This window comes from Sycon ciliatum, chromosome 8, assembly GCF_964019385.1.
Source record: "Sycon ciliatum chromosome 8, ocSycCili1.1, whole genome shotgun sequence".
In the NCBI taxonomy this organism is placed as follows: Eukaryota; Metazoa; Porifera; class Calcarea; order Leucosolenida; family Sycettidae; genus Sycon; species Sycon ciliatum.
The window spans coordinates 17729239-17751738 of record NC_088650.1 but is presented as its reverse complement, the minus strand read 5'-3'; the positions used below and the strand labels follow the sequence as shown (position 1 = coordinate 17751738).

The 22500-nt window shown below is 47.8% G+C and overlaps 2 protein-coding genes across 2 annotated transcripts in view; one reads left to right on the top strand and one right to left on the bottom strand.

Annotated features, from left to right (window-relative positions):
* Positions 1-21668, bottom strand: part of LOC135823947 (protein vav-like) — a gene marked incomplete at its 5' end in the record, with an annotated part of 25046 nt that extends 3378 nt beyond the window's left edge. The window contains 26 exon segments of the mRNA XM_065336825.1: positions 154-303; positions 1065-1149; positions 1642-1758; positions 2105-2164; positions 4187-4281; positions 4833-4913; positions 5279-5378; positions 5628-5652; positions 5872-6050; positions 6400-6472; positions 7289-7320; positions 7807-7922; positions 8067-8196; positions 8513-8613; positions 10174-10263; positions 10744-10818; positions 11800-11892; positions 12507-12551; positions 13262-13321; positions 14524-14616; positions 15020-15088; positions 15828-16101; positions 17258-17329; positions 18322-18380; positions 20831-20947; positions 21312-21668. Of these exon segments, the coding sequence (XP_065192897.1) occupies positions 154-303; positions 1065-1149; positions 1642-1758; positions 2105-2164; positions 4187-4281; positions 4833-4913; positions 5279-5378; positions 5628-5652; positions 5872-6050; positions 6400-6472; positions 7289-7320; positions 7807-7922; positions 8067-8196; positions 8513-8613; positions 10174-10263; positions 10744-10818; positions 11800-11892; positions 12507-12551; positions 13262-13321; positions 14524-14616; positions 15020-15088; positions 15828-16101; positions 17258-17329; positions 18322-18380; positions 20831-20947; positions 21312-21521 (2601 nt within the window).
* A 379-nt stretch (positions 21669-22047) lies between these two features.
* The window catches only part of LOC135823601 (keratin-associated protein 5-1-like), a gene marked incomplete at its 3' end in the record, with an annotated part of 2477 nt that continues 2024 nt past the window's right edge, over positions 22048-22500 (top strand). The window contains exon 1 of the mRNA XM_065336446.1: positions 22048-22148. Coding sequence (XP_065192518.1) covers positions 22048-22148 — 101 coding nt within the window. The remainder of the gene's footprint in view (positions 22149-22500) is intronic.

The following is a 22500-nucleotide window of genomic DNA, read 5'->3' as shown; positions in this document are numbered from 1 at the left end:
CCTAAAGCGAAGGCAGCGGAGCCTATCGGGAAATCCTTATCAACACCCGGCGCTGGGCTCGTTCAAGCTGGCAAAGTGAGTTGAGCGAGAAGTTCCTATCCGCCATGACCCCGGTTCCCATTGTCATTCGACAGCGGCCCTCACGGCCCTCACCTCTATCGTTAACTCCTCCTCGTTGCGCCTGTTGAAGTTGTAGTTGGCGACGCATACTGATGTAGTGTCGTTGAATGGGATGAGTAGCTGGGTGTCCAGACCCGGGAAGCTGGCGGCAAGCGAGAAATTCTGATAGTACTCAATCAGGCCCTGAACACAACAGCACACAGTCAACAACAAACAAGCCGTTGCCCGTGATGCCGAGACCTCAGGTCGGCAGAGCCATTAATGCCCCACTATCACTGCTGCGTCTCGGTGCAGCCCCTACTCAGTAGTTGTCACGTTGGTCCTAGTCTCAGTACCATTGTCTTTCATTATTATTTACGAGTTGGGTATGTGAACATCGTAAAAATAATAATAAAAAAGCAGAGTCCGGCATACATTGTACAACAGTGTAGGAGAGGCAAGGGTTAAATGCATGTCCATGCAGCCAACAGTGTGCTTCCAATGACCACCTAGATTATAGTGTAGCGCCAGGTTCATTTCCAGCAAGTACTATAGAGAGCTCTATGCCAAATCTGGTCATGTTCGTTCTGTTCCAGGCAGAAGAAAGAGTCCATGGGCAGGGTTAGAACCTAGCATCGACACCCGCGGCTTTCTTTCTGGAAGAGTTCTCTACTGTCTAGGTGACGGGAATCACACACACGCACACACAGCCCACTCCTACACACTACACATGCATACTAAGCTCCAAGCCCGAGGATGGAAGGTCAATGTCAGTAAGCATTGAAATGAAATGAAATCCGTGTTGCAGCAGCAGCAGCAGCAGCAGCAGCAGGAGGAGCATGACCATGCACATTTGCTACTGGAAGTGCTGTGCAGAAACCTTCAAAGCAGCCGGCTTTCATGACCACCACATGCCAGCAACAGGATCAAGTCAGCATTGAAGGAGTTTTTAAAGAGTCACATACCATCATGGACGGAAACGTCTTTGTTAAAGACAAGTAGTAGGCACCATCTCGCTGGTTAACCCGGATGTGCTTTGGCTGCTCGAATCTAAAACACACAATGAGTACACAGGGACAAACCGGGTGTTGTGTGAGAAATTGGGCATCAGGGTGAGAAGAGTAAGTTTCAACCGTGTGGTACACGCTAGGAGTTCATTAGCTCCGGACTTAGTATACAGTGTGCTCCTGTACTTAAAAAGGAGTCACGCGGGCGATGCAAGTTGCGAAAATCCACTGGACAAGCAGCAGTTTGACCTCAACCTGGCCAGGATAGTAGTCCGGAAAGGTAACTGCAAGGCTGCAAGAATAGTTAACAATACCCCCGTCAAAAATAATCGCGGTTCGCGTCAGACTCGGCTAGAGGCCAAGGTTTCGGCATCTGTAGGAACGCCACCACCCTTCAAGGATCATGGCGCAGAAGCAGCTTCTAAATCGGTGCGAGGTGAGTAGATAAGACACACCAGTAAAGTGATCAAAGACTGAACATCCCACTCACTGCATACCCAAAGATGCACTTCTAATCCACAACAATATATCTTACTTGATTGACAAAGCATAGTCGCCGGGATGAGCTTCGCTTTCTCGGATCAAGTACACGCCGTCGGCTGAGTGCAGCAAGTGCAGCTCTGCCTCCGCTCGCGACATCTTACCAACAAACCTACAGTCACAGAACAGAATCGAGGTGACGACATAGCTAGTTCAACAATGCGTGGAAGGCACACCAGATCGAAGATGATGCAAAGGTCACAAAGTATCAAGAGCTCTTTCCAAATCAATCACTGACAAATCGCGAAAGCACGCAAATAACGGAGCAGGTCAGAGCCCGTTGTGAGTGCTCGGCACAAGAAAGCACATAGATTACTCACTGGGCCTGGTGTAAATCTGGCTTTGGAAAATTTATTTTTCATTGCTATCAGGTTCGGTCTAATTTTCTCTGTGCTGCGCTGATGAGTCCACAAAGGACGAAACAGTTCTGTCCGCAGATTGAGTAGATTGCTACTCACCATGTATATCCCTGGAGGATACTTCGCCGCTGCGCCGGTGGCGGTGGACCTCGGTTGATCCTGATAAACATCACATAGTCAAAAGCAATGTAAGTCATCCGTTCAGACGGGAACACACCTAGCTGTCTCCAGACACGTGTCGTATTCGTACAACACTGCAGCACAGGAAATGTTACCAATAATAATGACACTGGAAGTACCAGAATACGTATGAGAAGTGCTAGTCTAAAAAAGCGCAGTACTAGTACCCGATTATTCAGCACAGCCATACAAATGCCTGGACACATTTGTTCACACGTACACGTGTGCACGCACGCACACACACACACACACACACACACACACACACACACACACACACACACACACACACACACACACACACACACACACACACACTTCCGCACGCATGTACTCGTGCTATTTACACACTTGCATACACATTCATTGGATATGTTGTTAGCATTGGAAGGTAATTTAATTACCTAGAAGATGCGCAATGCAGGTTTTGCACAAAACTACTAAATCTCACAGGGTACAACAGGAGAGAAACAGGGACTGCCAATGATTGAGAGTACGGAAAGAGATTAGAGCATGCACCGTAACACAACAGAGCTCGCAGCATGCACAGTATGATGCACCGTATGACACACAGTGTTACAGTATACTCACCGTGTTAAAAAAAATCACACTGATGATTCTTTGAAAAACTGTGCTGAAATACGACTGTACCAATGGCAGCTATTATACAAACGTCTCGTTGTTCAAAATCATAATCGAATTAGCACTCAAACCGGCGCAACATGATTTCTACTCCGGATTACCCTACCAGTAAGAGCATTAAGATTATGCGGGTATCCCCCCTCCCCAATCAATGCTCACGTCTCCTATACTATTTCAAGTGTCCAGTAGAAGTCCATGAGCAGTGTTGATCAAGATAGCAAATCACTTTTGGAAATCATGACAAATGACATGTCGAGGCTAATAGCAGTGCATGGTAGAATGGCACTATGCCTATGTCAGTATGTGCATTACTATGCTACATGTACATAGTCATTGATCCATTCTTCCTTTTCTTGCCTGTCTTCTTGCCATTTTGTCTTCCTCCAATATTCGCTACAGTTGCAGTACTATTATAGGCATTTACAGTAAAATGCAGAGTCATACTGTTTATGGTGAGTTATGTGACATCCATAGCTCGCAATCAATCTTGCTAGACTCAATAATCGTACATGTTTTCAATACTAATACAGTCAGACCTCGCTTAACCGCACACATCCGTTTTCCACAAAACTATCCGGATAGGCGAGGGAACCGGATAATCGAACACACATACTGTATGTATGCATGGCATATGCTGTAAATCGGTAACCAACGATTTTCTTCCGGATGGTGAGGGATCCGGATAAAAGAGGACCGGATAAGCGAGGTCTGACTGTACACATGTCCAATACTAGTACCGTCTCCAATACAGTGCAGTAGCACAGGTCAGGTACCCCCCCCCCCCTCGATTAAATACTTAGTGGCAATAATACAGTGAATACATGCATGCAATACGTACAATTAGAACGATGCTACCACCAGCAGGCTTTACTACAATCCAAACAAGGACCACTTCAGTCATGACTATCATTCTATTACCCGCGGCCTTGGAGACGAAAATACACCATGCAAGTTGCCTGGTGGCCACCATGCAAGTTGCCTGGTGGCCACACAGTCATTCATACATGTTATGATTAGCAAATCAAAAAAAGTTATCCGACTTGGTTTAGGATCATGCGTAGCAAAATCAGATGTTAGGTGGATGATTAGGATTAGCCACGATTATCGTTTCTAGTTTACTTAGATCAGCTGGAGGTTCAGTGTCGTGATTAGCTTCACAAGAGACGCGTCTCAACATCACCTAGGTACACAATTGCACGCGCACTCGCATACACACATGTATACACAGGGCCAACACGTACTCCTTCGCAACGGCCAACGCATATCCACCAGCAGCACATGTGCACACACAGACGTACGCATAGGCAAATCCGCAAAGAAACCCAAGGTCAGTACAGACGCGGACGGAGCACGACTTACGACGGTAGCCTGGTGATGGAGCTAGCAGGAGGAGGGCCAGCAGCCGCCAAACCAGAACCAGAGATAACCGTCTCTTCGTACGGAGCTGGCACATGCTATTGATGTGAAAACAAGGTTGAAGACATGATTGTATGCAATGCAGTGACAGCTTAGGACTATGAGCTAGCAGTTGATCTCGAGAGCTCAACACACAGTACAATAATTCTCTTTCTCAGTGATTGATATAAACACGTATCTCTCCCGAAACACTTGCTGCCGATGATACCACGGTCCAAGCAATAACGAAAAATTGCTGATTCAACTGCGTAGTATGACTCAGCTGCCACAGTGGACCAAGACTGAGTACATCCTTTGTAACTCAGGCATCACATGATCAGCTCATGTGCCCTGATCCAGACCGGGGCTGACTGCTTTGCGAGATCTCAGTGCCAGAGTCCGCTGAGCACAGTACCCTCACCACCACATAGTACCAGCACTCATTGCTTACACAGCCGGACAGCGTATACATGACCAGTGGTTCACGTCACAACACCACACAGTCAACTAAGCTAGCAGGACTCTGAGAGAGTTACCTAGCAGCACTTGGCAACATGTCATAGTTCAAATCTCCAGCGGAAAGTCAGACCTTTGGCATAACTATACTTACTGTTCTTCGGGGCACTGCTTCTTTGAGCTTGACATAGGACGAGGGAAACACGCCATGACCACCGCCCTTCAGCAAGGTGCCCTGGAGAGCAACAAAGACGCGGAATGGCAGAGGATACATGATAGAAACAACACACAGTTATTCCATCATTCCACTACACCACCTCGGCGATGACATCATGCAGTTAATCATCGCAGTCTAAAACGCAATACATGGGGATGCCACTATGCAACCTCGGTGATGATATCGTGCCTTTGATCCTCGCAGTCTCAAGTGTGGCCGACCATAGCCTAGACCTGAGGTTGCCCGGAACAGGACAGCAATCTGCACGGGCCCAAGTGTACAGCGTAGCATCGTCATGTGTATAGCAGTCTGGGCCTAAAACCCGTGTCATCATGTGCATGGAGGTCTTGGCCTAAAACCCATGCGCCGTGCATCGTACATACCTCCCACCACTCGCCACTGTTCGAAGTCACGTTGACGTCCTCGCCAATACCGAATCTCAATGGAACCTGTCCAGGCGGTGGTGCTGGATGACCGGTATACCTAAACCAAGACAAGGAAAGAAGAAGAAAAAAGCCGCTTGCAATAAACTGAGATCTTCATGCGCACATGTTGTGCACCGACCCCGCAGTTTAGATTTCATGCAGAAATGCATGCCTATTGTGTAGTAGTTCCCGGTTTTAAAAAAACGGGCACTACACAGTACGATGCTGGAGTGAGGGGCAGGGGGGGGGGGGGGGGATAACCTTGCAGGACAACTAACACACAGGTGCATCGCAGGAAACTACTCACCCCCGAATCGTTCGACACGCCAGAGCTGCAGCAAACAGACATGCAGAATAAAGAACAGCAAACGCGAGTAAGCAATTGAATAATGGACCATGCACTCCGCCTTACACAACTTAGAAGATGGACAATCATGTATATTGCAGCAAGCACGTGCCCTACTTCTAACAGGATGCAATTTCAGCCAAGTTAACATTCCCCGAGACCGAAAGGGACAGGCTAACTCCCAAACCCACAAACGCCAGCTTACTTCGAGATCCGCCGCTGCGATCCGGTCTTGGCGGCGGAGGACGAGGTGTGTCGGTGGGCATGGACATGGAAGCTGACGCCCGGCGGCTGGCACACGTACCCGACACGTCGGCAAGGCAAGTCTGATGTACCGTCATCTGCTGGCATAGGCTGCACTGGTAGCCCTGCAGGATGCGTCCCCTGCAGCACGGCCGCACAGTACACAGCACAATACACCATGAGACCGCGTTTCGGAGCTGCATCACAGTATGCCTTGGCGAGGGTGTGTGCAGCAAGGTAGTGCATACAGGAGGGTGTGCATGGGCAGCAAGATAGGGCACACAGGAGGGTGTAGGTAGCAAGACGGTGCACACATGAGGGTGTGAGCAGCAAGATGGTGCATACAGGAGGGTGCAGGCAGAAATCACGGTGCATACAGGAGGTGTGTGCAGTGGTTCGTACAGGAGGTGTGTGCAGCAAGGTGGTGAATACAGGAGGGTGTATTGACTACAAAAAAGGTGCTGGCTGTTCACAGTGCACTTGAACCCACCAGAGCAGTCGCTTGCACACTGAACAACGCGTTGTCATGTTGTCAGTGGTGAACTGCTCAAATCGGTGATTGCCTACACAAGGCCGAAGAGAACACCGCAAAGACAGCAGACCGGCTTCAATCAACACATTCATTGAACTCACTCCTCAGTAAGGAACTCTCCGGATTCAGCACCACACAAAGGATTGGCTTGAGCTTAACAACACTCTGGTAACGTTAGCTGAGGCCTTGTCACTACTGAATACAAAATGTTTGCAGTACACACTGAAAGGGAGCTACAGGATAATGCTGTTGGCTATCCTTGCAGAATCGTGACTAAACTGTGACTTCAAAACCAATCAAAGAAAGTCAGAAGAGAGCCCATCTCCGCCGCAGTACTTTATCGGTTGATTAGAAACTGGCTGCCTTCCTGATTATTATCAGAAATACAGAAACTCCAACCGGCTTGACTGAGGAGCAGGTCAAACTACTGCAAGGCAGATGAGTTAACCTTTTGAGCCCAGGCCCATTGAAAACCTCTGCCACGCAGTAAAAAATTTAAATTCGCTCTATGTGAGCAAACTTGATTTCAAACGATTCTTTCATGTATCCTGAGCACAGAACTGCAATGCTAAAACCAGTCAGCTTTTTCAATGATACATTTTAGCAGACAAGGTCTCAAGTCGAAACAGTGCAGTGAGTAATCATTCGTGATCCAAGGAGTACAAATTCATATTTTGCAAAGGCTGAAGCTTAGCGAAAACACTCCGTTCGCAGAAATTAGACAATCACAAAAAGTGCCGACGATGCCACAGCGGCACATTCAGCACCTAGCGGCAAGGGCAAGGTGGTGCACAACCAATGGAGACTCCTGCCAGTGGGGTCACATCATGACTGATGGCTGACTTACCTTTATCGGAGTGGGGCGGAGTAATGTTCATTCTGAGTCAGATAAGGAACACACGGATATGTAGCACACACACACACACACACACACACACACACACACACACACACACACATACACACACACACACATATATAATTATATATATGCACGTACAGACACACACACGCACACACACACGCACATGAGCAGACATGACAAGTATATTGCTCGGGTGATGCCATCAGCTGCAGTTGCAGGAATGCTGGTCTGGAATCTTCGGAATGATCATCGAAGATTGAAGAACACAAACAAAATGTCGTGTAGTCTATCCTCTGTAACTAGCGAGAGGGGGACGGAGTATAAATGGGGCACTAACAATAGCGGTGACCCACAGGAAACTATTCTAAGCCATTTTAAATCTTCCATTTGCAATACCGAAAATGGAGCAAACCCACATGATCCATTTTTCGGACATCTCTTGCAGCACTACATAAATACATAACATAATGGCTGGATCAGCCAAGCTGCTTGGAACTCACATGGCCTTCTGCACAAGCTGCAGCCACTCCTGTTTGTCCGGCAATGTCTTGGCAAAGATGACACAGTTGCCAGGCGCAGATGCGTTGCAGCCATGCAGCTGAAACCCGGATGTGAACTGCAGTTGAAAAACACAGTGCATGTGCAAGTAGCAAATAGTGCCAAATACCCAGTTACGGCAGTCATGCCCACAAGGGCTGTTGATTTTCACAAAGCAACACAATTCATAGGTGTAACCGATGCTAATGGACACATCTCTTACCTTAGCCTTGCCTGGAGGAGCAGGCATATCTTCCACTCGATAATCTTCAAGTTTCATAACCGTCTTCACGATGAACTTTTCATTCTTCGGTCGGCAGACCAAAAGAGCCCGGTCAAACAGAAACCCATACCTACACACGAAACACACATAAACACATATTGAAACCATACGTCACTAACCCCCCCTGTCCATCACAATCAGAAAGAAAGGGTAGAGATTAAAAAAAATTCTTTGTACGATAGTTTAGGAAATAGTGCACTAAATGCATCGCACGCCACCTCAGTAGCACACCAAGTGTGTTGTCAAGGGCAAACTATCATAATTATCGTATATTCTCTTCTATAAGCGCGGCAGGTCTCCATTACTAGTTCAGTCTCTAATATATGTACTAGCACTAGGTAGCAAACAATCCAGACACGGTGACATGGAAGAAACAAGCAACTAACCGAGGTTTGGCCGAGCTCTGCTTGGACTTGGCATCCTCGATCTGCTTCACCTTGATGTCCCCGTCGAAGAGAGACCGCCCGAAGTTGGCAATGTCCTCGCCCTGAGCACGATGCCGGGGCAAACACACAGAGTACATTCTAACGTGCAGCATGTTTAGATAAACTGGACAACGGTTAATTCAGACGCTGCTCGCACTGGCTTCTACATGCACTTACTCACTACCAGAAACTGGTCATGTGGGTCTCCGTGTCTGAGAGGAGAGAGGTTAACCCTTTGCCGGCAAGTGCATTTTGTATATGAAATCCATTAAACATTGAGAAGGATGCCAATAACTCACAACGAGGGCACATTTCGTATGTGCAAGTTATGTTTTCTTGGAAGTCTGGTACTACTTCTTGACCATGGAAAAATTTATTTTCACATACCACACACATACGCTGCTAAATTGGCACCGATACGTCTAAACACGGAAATTGTACATAGTGCAAATCGTCAGATTCCGACATTAACATGATACTGCCAAAATAAGTCGACTTCGGAGCGGAAACGAACGCCATAGCCATCAGAGACTTCAGTGGCCGTGCCTCGCTTGCAATTCAGAGCAGCATCGCCCCAGAATCGCTGTCCGATGGTTCCGTAAGGTCGTGCGCAAGTCGCGCTGCGCTGCCGTCACTCAGGTACGTAGAAAGTCGATGGCCTAAAATTCCGTCTCTGGGAGACTGTCGACACGGGGATCACTCTCGATGGCTTTCCCACCATAAGCACCATCAGATTCTTCCAGGTACATGACGACGACATCGTCTTCAGCGGCTGGAGCTCCCGATATTTGCGTGAGAATTTACTTGGCGTGCGCTCCGCTCCGCAATTTGAAATTCGCTTGCATCGGCGGCTGGAACGAAGTATTTATCTATCTGTCGTCGGTCCCAGAGCGAAGGTCTGCTAGGTCCTCATCGGAGAAGTCATCTGAGGACGAAAGGAATTCACTGCGCAAGAGGAAATGCATCTAACGACGTTTTGACGGAGGCAGACGGCATTGTCGGCGCGCATGTATTTCCGTAAGTTTTCAATCGCGCAGTTCTCAATGAAATCAAATGGGACATGCGTAGATCTCTTCAGCTACGGATAGGATCATACCTAGGCTGTGTGAGGGCCACGGGAAATCCCCGTGGGCTGATGCTTCCTGTCATACCAGGCATGGTTTTAGTATGCATGTCGAATGCGTCGTTTACGATGCATTCAAGTATGGGGCTGCCGGTAAAGGGTTAAAAACTTGTAAATACAGCCTTGAAAAGATAAATAAGTCGGCTATTAAACCACCTAACACCGCACCTCACCCCTCTCCCCCTCTGCTGAATCGCTCAGAATCTGGGTGGACTTGTACATGATCCCAATAGTGAAAGGCTCATCACAGCACAGAAAGCACGCAAGGCAAATGTCCAGAAGAAGGACTGATGGCACAAGGATATCCGGGCTTTCAACTGCAATCCGTGTTCAGACCATAAAGCTACGGAGCTACTGACAGCTGCATTGCGGCGGGAATACCCTCCACGGTTACAAAAAAAAAGACTACACATTCCACAAAGCCAATCTACAGGAAAAGAGTGCAGAGAATGAAAGTCGTTTTGGAGATAACATCATTACTAAGCTGCTTGGCTCTTACCTTGTACTCAACAAGACCATTCTTGACATCCTTGGTGATGCTCATTCGCTCCGAGTCACGTTTCACTTCGTTCACACACTTAGCGACATCCTGTGCGATGGTAGAGAAAGCATAAGGGTCAATGCATATAAAAGCAGATGACTAATAACCCGGACCAGGCGATCAGAATTTCAACGTGAAATGATCCAGTCATTGCATCAGCTCTTTGGCTAAGAATCTTCTTCCTTCAAACTGTGTACCATCTTCCTATGGAATAAGGATCTAGGCACTCTCCCGAAACAAGCCATAACTTGCCAGGAAGTTGTGCATCGCCATGATACAGTGCTGAAAGACGAAATCCCTCGCATGAATAACGCAGTGCCAGGGGGCGCTGCATGAACATAGCACTGCAAACAACGGAGGTTCGGCTGGCATTAGCAATCAGTCAGCCTTCTCTGCGGTGTCCATGAGGGATTCCTCACCATTTGCCAGCAAAACACACACAGTTGAAAGATATCTCTCGCCATGCCCCAACACTCGTAAAAGAGATGCAGGTGCGCCCTAAAATGCAAACAACAATAGCCAACATACCTGTATCCCTTCAGCTGCCATCTCGAGCTGCAAGACATCATGCCAGTCACACTTCTTGGCTTGCTTGATCAACTCCTGCGTGCACACACCCACATCCAAATACACAGACGCAGGCACACAGACAGACAGACAGACAGACACACACACACACACACACACACACAACGCAACACAATAATGGATGAAAGGGTTTTAAGGAACAGTACACTCTTACTGGCCCATTCGAATACACACACTACATGTACTGGGGAAATTCATACTACGCATCTTCCTGACGCTACAATGAATCATACTGTATGGGACTGCAACCATCATCGGTTGGCAGAGCCCTGGTCTTGCGATTATGATTGTAGTCAGGAGCACTGTTTTTAACACAGTGCGTCCTCCGCCTTGTAACATGCTGTCCACCGATCCACATGTTAATCTATCAAACAAGGCTCACACATACCAAGTACAGATGTGTACATGTGTTTGGGCTCATGAGTGTCACACTGGCGGCATGATCCTTTACACAATATTGGGCCCCAGACTCTCCTAGTACCGGCACAGCAGGCTCTCACCATGTCATCACCTACCCAGGAGGGGTGATAGTGTGTACATTATACAGTCGTGTACACATAGCACAAAGTAAAGGGCGATTACCAATACAACTTTCTGCGACGCGACACGCGATTTGCGACAGTCGCGGCAAGAAAATGCCTGTCGCGAGCTGTCGCAAGGCACCTGTCGCAGAAATTGAAGAAAGTTCAACTTTTGCGACATGCGACACGCGACATACACAAATGGAGTACAGTTTCGACCCTGGGTGCACGTGCAGTGCAAGTGCATAGTACTACTTGTGCATGAGGATATCGATCCAGGCCAGATGTAACATGTACGTCGCAACAAACATGAAGAATACTGTGAACCGCGTGTCGCTGTCACAGCTCGTCGCATGTGTCGCGAGTCGCATGTCGAGTCGCAAGAAGTTGTATTGTGAATCGGCCTTAAGGATAATGAAGACATGGTAAAGGGGACACACAAGTTAGCCATTCATCATGCATGTTCAGTGCTTACTCGGAGTAGCAGCGGGTACTTGAGGACACGCTGCATGGGCACGCTGAGCAACTCCTTCAGATAGAACTTCTGCTTGGAGCTCTTCTTGCAGTGCTAGTACACATGAAAGCACAATGGACATGTCACCACACAACGTATACCATGTAAAACTCGATAGCAGTGCAGCAGATCTGATCAAAAGCTACTTGTAGTGGTCGGCTCATGCAGTTCATTTTGGCTGCCCTGATTTGTTGATTGCAGCATCACTTGTACATCAGGACTTGAGTCGAAGGAGACACGTGCGGCAGTTAGGTCCCCCCCCCCCCCCCCCCCCCACTCGTGAATATTAGCCTGAAAGGAAAAATGACAGGCTAATTAATGCATTTACAAATGCAACCGAATTGTTGGGTATAGTTAACGCGCTACAGTTGATGAAAACTCACTTTCATCATGCAACTGGTACATAACGTGAACACCGGAGGCAACACATAACCAAGGTTCTCATTCCAGTGTTGTAAGAAACCAGCACAGAGGCACATTGCCAGCACACATGGACTGGGTGCACCGTGCCCTCACCGTGCCCTCAGGATGCAGTTCACAAGCTTCACAAGTGACAGGAAACTCAGGGTGCTCATGTCACGTACTGCACATGCACCAGTTAGGTTAAAAACTCAACTCTATGGTTATCACTGCCCTAGAGCAATAGATGAAGCATTGAGCATTCTTACTTCGAGCATTTGGTTGGTTGCGGGCTTGTCCATAAGCTCTTGAACCTGTCCAACGAGAAGCAATTTACACAAAAATAGAGAGCTCAGAGAAAAGCTGCATCACATTGATCTCTTGCAGGCCACATCAATGTAAAATCGAGCGGTCTGTCAAACAAACCAACAAAGAAAGGACCTCCTCCCACACATGTATTATAGAATAGCAGTATTAATTTATTCATTAGTTCGAGAGCCAGAGACCGTTTTGAGATTGTCGTGAGATGTATGGCTATAGTGGATGGTTACAATGCAGTCTTCGCATTTTGAGAAATGAATTTGAGAGAGCTGAGGGAATTAGTTCATTTACTAGTTTGACGGAACTGTAGTACTACCGGCCGTTTGATAAGGGTGTCTGTGTGGCAAAATAAGAGGTTCTGAGTTACAAGAGCCGTGCAAGCCCACCGAAGTCCTCCATTGGTTGGGCTGCGCACCACCACTGGATTTCTAAAATGGGCCTTGGTTAGGCGTATACGTGGAGATGGGCTTGTGTGTGGGAATATGTTTATACTCGGGTGGGCTTACCCACGGGATTCTGGCGTCTACTTGGAACGGGCATGCCGCTGGGGTAGTACATGCATAGAGGATGCTTCTTAGTGTCCGCATGGGATGTTGGGTGTTCTCACAATGTACAGTACGAGGTTAATGGTACCAATGAGGCTAATGAGACATGTCATGATGATTGTACAGAGGATACTTTATGCAGCCTGCAGTACTAGTACCTTGATCTGAGCCTCGGGAAGTCCAGCACAGTACGTAGCGTACTGCACAAAGTCATCGACCTGCACAGAACACCAAAAACAGGGCCACAAACCACAAAGAAAAATGAGCTGCAAAGGTTCAAAGTTCAAGGTTCAAAGTTCAAGGTTCAAGGTTCAAGGTTCAAGGTTCATGTGAGAGAAAATCCAGGCTTGCTATCTTGATGTCAGAAGGTTTCGCCCGGCAATTAAAGGGGAAGTATACCCTAAAATCAAATTTTCACCAGTTGTAGTCTTCTGGGTGCTGAGTCGAATGGTCTTGGTCCGAGGAAGCTGCGACGCTCCCTTCCTACTTGAATCCCAATCGAACTCGCGCACTTCCACCAAAACTGGGTGACTGCGCCCTACTAGATGGGGATTTGTATGCAAAATGTCACTAAAAGCGCCATTTCGTTCTTATAAAAGCACGGATCACCGCGATTGGCCCATATGTTGTAGTCTTTTGGACGCTGAGTCGACTGGTTTTGGTCCGAAAAGGCTGCGATGCAGCGTTCCTCCTTTATTCCCAATCGAACATGGTTGAACAAGCGGTCACGTGCTCCTGCGTACACCAGTCAGCTGGTCACCGTGCCTGCAGGGTACAACTTACTAGCCTGTTTGACCTTTTTTGGGTACAGTCCTGTCACTCGAGTTGAACCCGAGTTGAACCTTGGTGTGAAAGTTGTCGCCTGCTGGCGCGGTGACCAGGTGATTTGGGCACCCAGGAGCACGTGACCGCTTGTTCAACCATGTTCGATTGGGAATAAAGGAGGAACGCTGCATCGCAGCCTTTTCGGACCAAAACCAGTCGACTCAGCGTCCAAAAGACTACAACATATGGGCCAATCGCGGTGATCCGTGCTTTTATAAGAACGAAATGGCGCTTTTAGTGACATTTTGCATACAAATCCCCATCTCGTAGGGCGCAGTCACCCAGTTTCGGTGGAAGTGCGCGAGTTCGATTGGGATTCAAGTAGGAAGGGAGCGTCGCAGCTTCCTCGGACCAAGACCATTCGACTCAGCACCCAGAAGACTACAACTGGTGAAAATTTGATTTTAGGGTATACTTCCCCTTTAAGGGCCCAAACTGGTCAGGATTCCACCTGTACTTCGATGCAAATGGCCCTCCAGTTATCAACTCTATTTCAGCTCAGTGCATTGTGTTGCCCTGTATATTCACTTCACGCAGTGAGCACAAACATGTCTTCTCAAAAGAGCAAAGCCCGATCCCTACGAGCACTACGTACCGACTCATTGAAGCAGCGGCTGAATTGCTTGGAAGATGACTTCAGCTGCTTCTGAAGAGAGTCGTAGAACTTCTGGTGTATAGAAACTAGATCCTGTGAGGAGATGAGCAAGTAGACACATTGACAAGGACAAAAATGAAGAGTAAGTTCTGACAGAAAGGAGGAGAGGGGGATTGACCAGACATACCACACTGCAGGTGCACGCATGGGGAATTACTCCATATCACTAATAACAACCTACGAAACTTCATTTTCTCTACACCCCAACAATGCCAAATGCAGACAATCATCATGTGGAGCTTTACTGAAGCTTCATGGTGACTGATTCCCCATACCCTTTCACACCATGAAAAATACTAGTAGTACATCAGGTCTTAGGCTAATGAATGCTTGGTCGAGGTTACAGAGGCTTGCATGCCTCCTCTTCAGGGGCACAAGCATGGAATCTATGTGTACTGTGCAGGTCATTTTCAAGCCAGGGTCAACCACTGCTTACCGGTATATTGATGAAGATAATCCTCAAAGTCTCTATGTCAAGTCGATCAATAAGATAATCTCGATAGTGCTGGACACAGCAAAAAGGAGGTAAACAAGAAAATGGCAAAACGCAATCATGCCAGGGCCTTCCGGCATCAACAATGGCCCAAATGAAATGAACCACAGATTTGTGTGCGTGAAGTGCTGACCTGCATCGGATGGAATCTCACTTTACCGGCGCACTGTCCCAGAAAATAAGAACAACCATGGCTTTAACTAGTTCCCAGTTGAACTCCCCAGGTATGATTATGATAGAGATCACTGATAGAACACTTCGGAGTTAACATCACTAGCCCAGCTGGGTAGACACCTACAAAACTTGACAATGAGAGAAGCATGCTCGCGCTGCATAGAAACATTGGTCAATGAAAAACTGCGCTAGAAAGTGAATTGGGACACTTGGTTTGGAAGCAAATTTTGGTTAGGCTGCGAAACAACAAGTGTACTTCTCGCCTACTAGACATAGCGTCCATGGAAACCGCTTTAGTTTGATTAGTGAGATCTGGAACCTAACAAACATTCGTGTTGTGCAGCAGACCTAAGAAAAATGGTCTTCATACATTGTTGCAACACAAGATGGCTAAACTCATTGCTCCATACAAGCACCAGCAGTTTACCATGCATATCTGCAAAGCAACTTATCGAACCAAACTACAAAGCCACACAATCCATAATAGTCGTGAACATACACGTGCACACATACATACATACATACATACACACACACACACACACTTCATGTAGCTAGCAATGTCCATTATTCTTACCTTAGTGAGAAGGCTTAGGGCCTCTAAATAATTCTTCTCCGTCTCGACTACCTCAGCCACCACGTAGCCAAGCTTCTCGGGCAGTCCTCCAAAACCAGAGCCTTCCTGCGTCTTGCCTTTGCCGGCATACGAGACAAGAGACCCATAAATATCCTCCTCGTCCTCGGTCTGCTGGATGCTATCGTAGATCGACTCTTCTTCCTGCAGCTCCGGTGCACCGGTCGGTGGTAGTGGGGGTCGGTGTGCTGCGTAGGCATTTGCATTACGGTGTGTCCTGCGGGACACAGAGAATTAGAGCACACGGATCCGTACTCAATAGTCTGAAGAAAAATTGACTGTCACCACCAGAACTCGAACCAGGGACCCTTGCTTATGGCCAGCGATGCTCTACCACTAAGCTATGGTGCAGGCGCCATGCAATCAGTACCGTTTAAATATAGAATAAATTTCGTGAGACTTTCGTGAGACTCAGTCAGACTGAGGCTTCCACATTCGGAGGAACGCCACCACCACCAAGGATCAAGGTGCAGATTCAGCTACTAAATCGGAGGGAGGCGAGTGGATCAGACCCACCGCCACGCGGTCAGAGACCGAAAGCCAGCTACCATGGCGATGACCAGTACATATATAGAGAGCGAGGGAAGGGGGGGGGGGGGGATCCACTTACCTACATGTACTCAAAACTGGAGGAATGCAAATTCAATTCAACGTCATGGGTACTTGATGTGCACCAGCATTCAGTACTGCGACACAGCTGTGTGTCATTGCAGTCATTACAGTATTGGCGTCGGGTACAATGCCCAGCGCAATGCAGTCTGTGTGTGTGTGTGTGCGTGCGTGCGTGTGTGTGAATGCACACACCCACACGTGCATGTGCCATTGTAGCATGAAAAAACGAGGCCACTTCTGTGATGTATTTCACTGACCACTGCTGAGGTAATGACAAGTTATGTACATAAGGAGCACAGTGCTGATCAATGAAGTCCGATTGAGCGAGTGAAGTCAGTGCCCTGCACCAGTTCACAGCCCAACCCCGACCCTCTATTTCATGTACTCGAGAGGCTGGATTTCACTGAACACGACCGTATTATGCATTAGCACTGCCAGCACCTTAGGTCGTCACTACAAAATAGTGCATCAGCAGTTCAGCATAAGAATACATTGTCCCAAAGAAATCTGCTATCGTGGATACTAGTACCTTGCTTGAGACACTGTTTGGTGGCAATGCCACAGTGACACAGAGATTGCCTTCTAGCCCCTGCATACATGTCTCCTAATATCTACGGCCTGCATTCGGTGAGCCTAGCTTTTTCGAGAAAAGCTGAACAGAACAAGACTCCTACAAGTGAAGAACAGAAACGATACCTGCCAAGCTAAGTTACCCAACGGTGGTGGCTAATGCAGTTTTGGTGTCCTGCTAGATCACTCACATCATGTTCTCCAAGTTGCCATAAATGTCCTCTTCCGTATAACTGCCGTCGGCTGGTGCAGATGGGAATGGCCTAAACCACACGATGTGTATGCATATGTAGTTGTGTACATATGCACGCGCACACACGCGCACGCACATACACACACATGCGTACAAATACATACACACATGTACATGCATGCACACACACATACACACACACACACACACACACATACACGCACACACAAGTACATGCATGTACACACACATATGTATACACGAGTCAGTGCAGCCCATGCGAGCATACATACCGTGGAACGTGTGCCTTGGAACGGCCTACCATGGACACCTCTATGAGAAGAGCACCTGATCATAAAGGATTACAGTCCTTGGTCTCAACAGCATTCCTGCTACAAGTTATGTGCAGCCTGCACCTAATTCAACACCATAATTCATACTTCTCGCATGTCTTGATACAACCCTTGTATAGGTTCGCTGAATCACACAAACATCACATACGCTTCCCGCAAAACGCACGCAGCAGTTCCTTATCGGACAAATGCTGCTTATGGCGTGCGCGGCCAGTGGCAACATATAAAATTCTCCAGAAAGGAACAAGCACATTCTCTCGTGGTGTTAAGTGCAAACACAGGAACAGAATGCAACGTCACACGGAGAGAGGACAATAATATTTATTTGTTTCAAATGCGAGTTTTCAGTGTTCGACTGAGTGGATTTGCAACTAAACTTCCTCACCCGGCTGTGTGGATAAGCTCTGGCATTGGGCACACAGACTCTTCAGTCAGCAGAGCAATCTACGTATCTACGTGCTTCGAAGTACTATATCCAAGAAAGTAGGAACAGTAGTAGGAATAGCGCTCAAAGCACTTTCTAATGGGTGTAGAGCGTTTACATACATGGAAGACAACACCACTCGGGAAAGGGTTGGTGGTACTGCATGGTTCTGTGAGTGTTACGCATGCACATGCAGACTACTGACACTAGCATCAGGAATGCACCCCGCGTTACTCCGCACGCTATAATTATGACTTTGTTGAAAAGCATGACGCTATTACTTACGTGAAGCCGCAGGATATGGCCTGGCGTGAATGTGACAAGTCTGAAAGACATCGCACAACCTACGCACAAAATAAGTAGAATGACAAAGAGCATAGATTAGTTTCGGGCCAACTTTAGCTGTCACTAGTGTTCAACGTTTAGAGCATCACATAGCTCAGTGTGTGTGTGCACGTTTGTGTGTGTGTGCGCACGTTTGTGTGTGTGTGCGCGCGCGCACGTGCGTTTGTGCATGTGTGCAGGCCCGAAGCCAGTTCCTGAAAGGTGGTATGGCCCGGTCGGCCACAGGGCCGATCATTGCCCTATGCCATCATGGTAGAATGAACCTCTAGCTCTATGCCACATGGCATCTGGTTATATCAGCTACATATTCTGCTAGCAACCGATATATACAACAGCATCGTAATCCTCACCAGAAGGGAAGAACATTCTAGGAGAGACAGACTCTAGCTTATGGTGTACGAGTACAGCTATTACCACTTCCGCATAAATAATTTCATGCCGGACATTCCGGGAATACTGGAATTTGTAAAACTGGTATAGTCATGGCCATACCAGTTTTACCAGTGGCGCCGGCCCTGGTGTGTGTTTTCGTGTAAGTGTATGCATGTGCGTGTTGGTGTGTGCACGTGTGTGCGGGCGAGCGCACGTGTGTGTGTGTATGTGCATGTGTGAGTGTCCATGCCCGTGCGTGTGTGTGTGCTCATCTATCAGCTGTAAAGCTGCGGTCCTTGGTGAGGTTGCATGTGCTGTGACTTTGGTCATTAAAAAGACAAGCGTTCTCGCTGTGATTAGGGGTGGTGTAACAAATACCAGATACAAACTACAAGGTCTGTCCCAAATCACCATAAATAATGGTCCACAATAAATATGGAAATGCTCCATCGAGTACACACGTGTAGAGAAGTCAACGGAGCAAACGATCTTGGAGAGGGTCCTCGCGATGCGAGAAGCATTACCAATTTTACCCACACTGCAGTACGTCGAGGAAGCCCATGTATTTTTCACTTTGCTGTGGACATTCGCTAACTAGTTATATTTACTACTTAGGTGGCGGCTCATGTACAAGACCAGCAGTTTGATTCGTCTAGCGGTGCGACAACTGAAATTCGCAACGATGCATGCTGGAAGATCCGAATGCCACACAGTCACGCACCCATACGCACCGTCACCAAAATCCTCACTTGGAAAGTGTGATCGGTACGGATTTCACTTGCCAAAAAAAGTAGTCCCAGTCGTCCTGTGCTAGCTAGAATGTTTTCGTTGCTAGCAACACAACTTGCCAAAGGTCAAATGGCCAAATGTTGAAGTCCTCATTGTCCCCAACACACCGTGCAATAGACAGTACAGCAGAGCACCTTTGCTGCTGCTGCACATAGTTTTCCGTACGCAAGGAAATTAGTACATGGTGGTACTATCATCGCGGTAGAATTATAGATACGCACACGAAAATACAGGTGTAACGCGGACGTGCAAGTTTTACTTCTTTCTTCTATTAATTTCTATCTTTTACACACAAACGTACCAAACTATATCCGTGGCGAGGTCCACGTGTATGGCAATGTCTTCACCAAATGGTTTTGTGTGACGAATGGTGGTGCTTGTGTACATAATTATAGTAACGTGCAGCAACATTCCCTCTTCCCCACACACCCTGCACAACAACGAGATCTGCAGACTGCACAGGAGGGTGCAGTGCCAGCAGGCTGCATGCCTACATTCTTTGAGCATGTACGTGCTCAACATGAACAAAGTACAATAGGTGTTTGTGTTGCGTTACGGCATGTACCGTGATGTACCTCTAACAATACATTATAGCAGTGGTGACTGACTGTGAATCAGTACTTGCCATGAATGTCAATGACTCCGAATATCATGCAGTGCAGTGTTCACTGTTCACAGTTCAGTACTACATTGTAGTACTGACAGTACAGCAAACTAGTTCCAGGGGTTGAAACATTTCTCGAGAAAACACCTGAAGTCAGGAAAGAGCAGGGGCTTATCCCTTAGCCCCAGTGAGTAACAGGGCAGACCTAACTATGATAACTAGTGACATTCTGCAGCACTACTCCACTAGTAACAACAACACGCTGTGAATACGCCTGTCTGTCTGCAGTAACACCATCACTTCAACACAGGGAACGCCTTGGCTTTCGTGTGAGTACAGTCATGTGTGCAGGCGTTTGGTCTCCTTCACATGAAACTGTCGCTGGTACATGGTGGAAGCGCTGTCATGCGTTGTGCACAACTCAGGGTTATCCATTGGATGGTCGACGGAACGAGATGTGACGATCCGTCACATAGGAAGAACCCCGATCACAACGACTTCCGCCAGCGACCGTCCAAAGCATTCTGGCAATTCATAATCACCAACTAAAGCGACCGAAACATAGCATGCAAGCCGCTAACAATTGCCACTTTACGCAACAAATCTTTGATCAATTTCGACAAAAAACCAGAGATATCGGACACGCAGTGAGAAAGGAAATTGGGAGCGCGCGGACCCACTTACCCTGCCAAAATCAGACATATCAGTGAGGTCGCCATAGTCGAACACGTTATCAACACCGACATTGAAGTCACGATGTAGACTGACAAGGAACGCGTTGATGTTCTGCACGCACTTGAACTGCACAGACGACGCACAAATCACGCGCACGCAAACACATCACAGAACGGTGAGTGGCACACGATGCACATGCACAAACAGAACACAAACGCAAGCTAGCACTAGCAGACGCGAGTGCTACTTACACCGCCTGCACTACCCACACCGACGACGAACATCTTGACATTGCTGCTGTTACTACTTCTCCCTTCGTAAATCCACATTACAATGCGTACGTGCTCGGAGCAGAAGACGGTCGTCAAATAAACGGAAGCTGGTCGCATCGTTCCCCAACCTTCATCCATTTACAGTGTCGGATATACAAGAACGCGTTTTGTGTCTGAGTGCGAGTATGTGTGCGTGAGTGAGAGCATCTAGCCCTTACCTGCAGCTTAGCCTTCGGATGGAAGTGCGGAACAGAGTTAGGCTGCAATTTGTTCAGTAGCATGCACAAGAAGACTCCATCGGTCAGGCAATGGGCAAACTCCATCAGTGTCGCTGTGGGTTTGGTCACAGGATGACGTCCGTCGATTACTCCAGCGTCGATGAGCCATTGTCGAGCCTCCTGCCATTCCGTGCCTGTTGCAACGGCCATGCTCACGACAGCCTTTCACCAACGACGCCCCAACTCTCTTCCCAGAGACGACGCCAAAATCTCTCTCTCCCCGAATTTACTACTCCACGAAAAATAACTCGTGCAGCGCCAAGAACTCGGCGAGGCATCCGTCCCTCAACCGCTGCCCTACGCGCTGTGCATTCTCAGGTTCAAGTCTACCATGGTCTACATCATGCACAGCTACTTAGTACTTTCTCATCATGGGAGGCTGGGACACAGTGCGAGTAGCGTGCGTCCAGACACCAGTGCACGGCAGCGTGCACTTCCAGTGTTGAGTCTTTTTTTTGTCTTATCTAGCTGTGATCATGTTGGTCATGAGTATGTAAGTGTAGTTGGAGTCTGCATCTGTGAGTGTGAGACTGTTCGTCCAGTCGAGAGTGTGCTTGCTTGCCACTACATGTACTACTAGTACAGTACTAGTACTACTGACCACGGCATTGCTGTTGCTCTGTACTACTAGGCATGCAGTGCATGCCACAGATTATTGATAAGATTGCAGCCAACCATGGGCGCGGCGTGGCCTGCGCTGTGCGGGGAGTACGACTACGAGTGTGCACGAAAGCGCGACCACGCTAGCACACCGCGCCGCGGTGCTGGTAGTCCCTGGTAGTCCATGCGGCATGCATCATGAATATCATGACATTAGTTTTTATCCATTACTAGGCGCCATTAGTGGCCGGCAGACCTACTGACACCATGGACACTGTATACTGTAATTGCATGTTAGATCTACACAGCATGCATGGTCAGTACACAATGATGTATAAACAAAAGTCATGCAGCTCTTTCTCTATCACAGTATTCACTTATCAGTCTACGAGTATGACCCTGTCTCTCCGTTGGTCTGTCTCCGAGGCTCCCCCCCCCCCCCCTCTGTATGTGACAGTATGTCTCTATCCCTTTGTATGTCTCTCTCCAGTCCTCTCTTCAGTCCACTCTCTCCAGTCCTCTCTCTCCA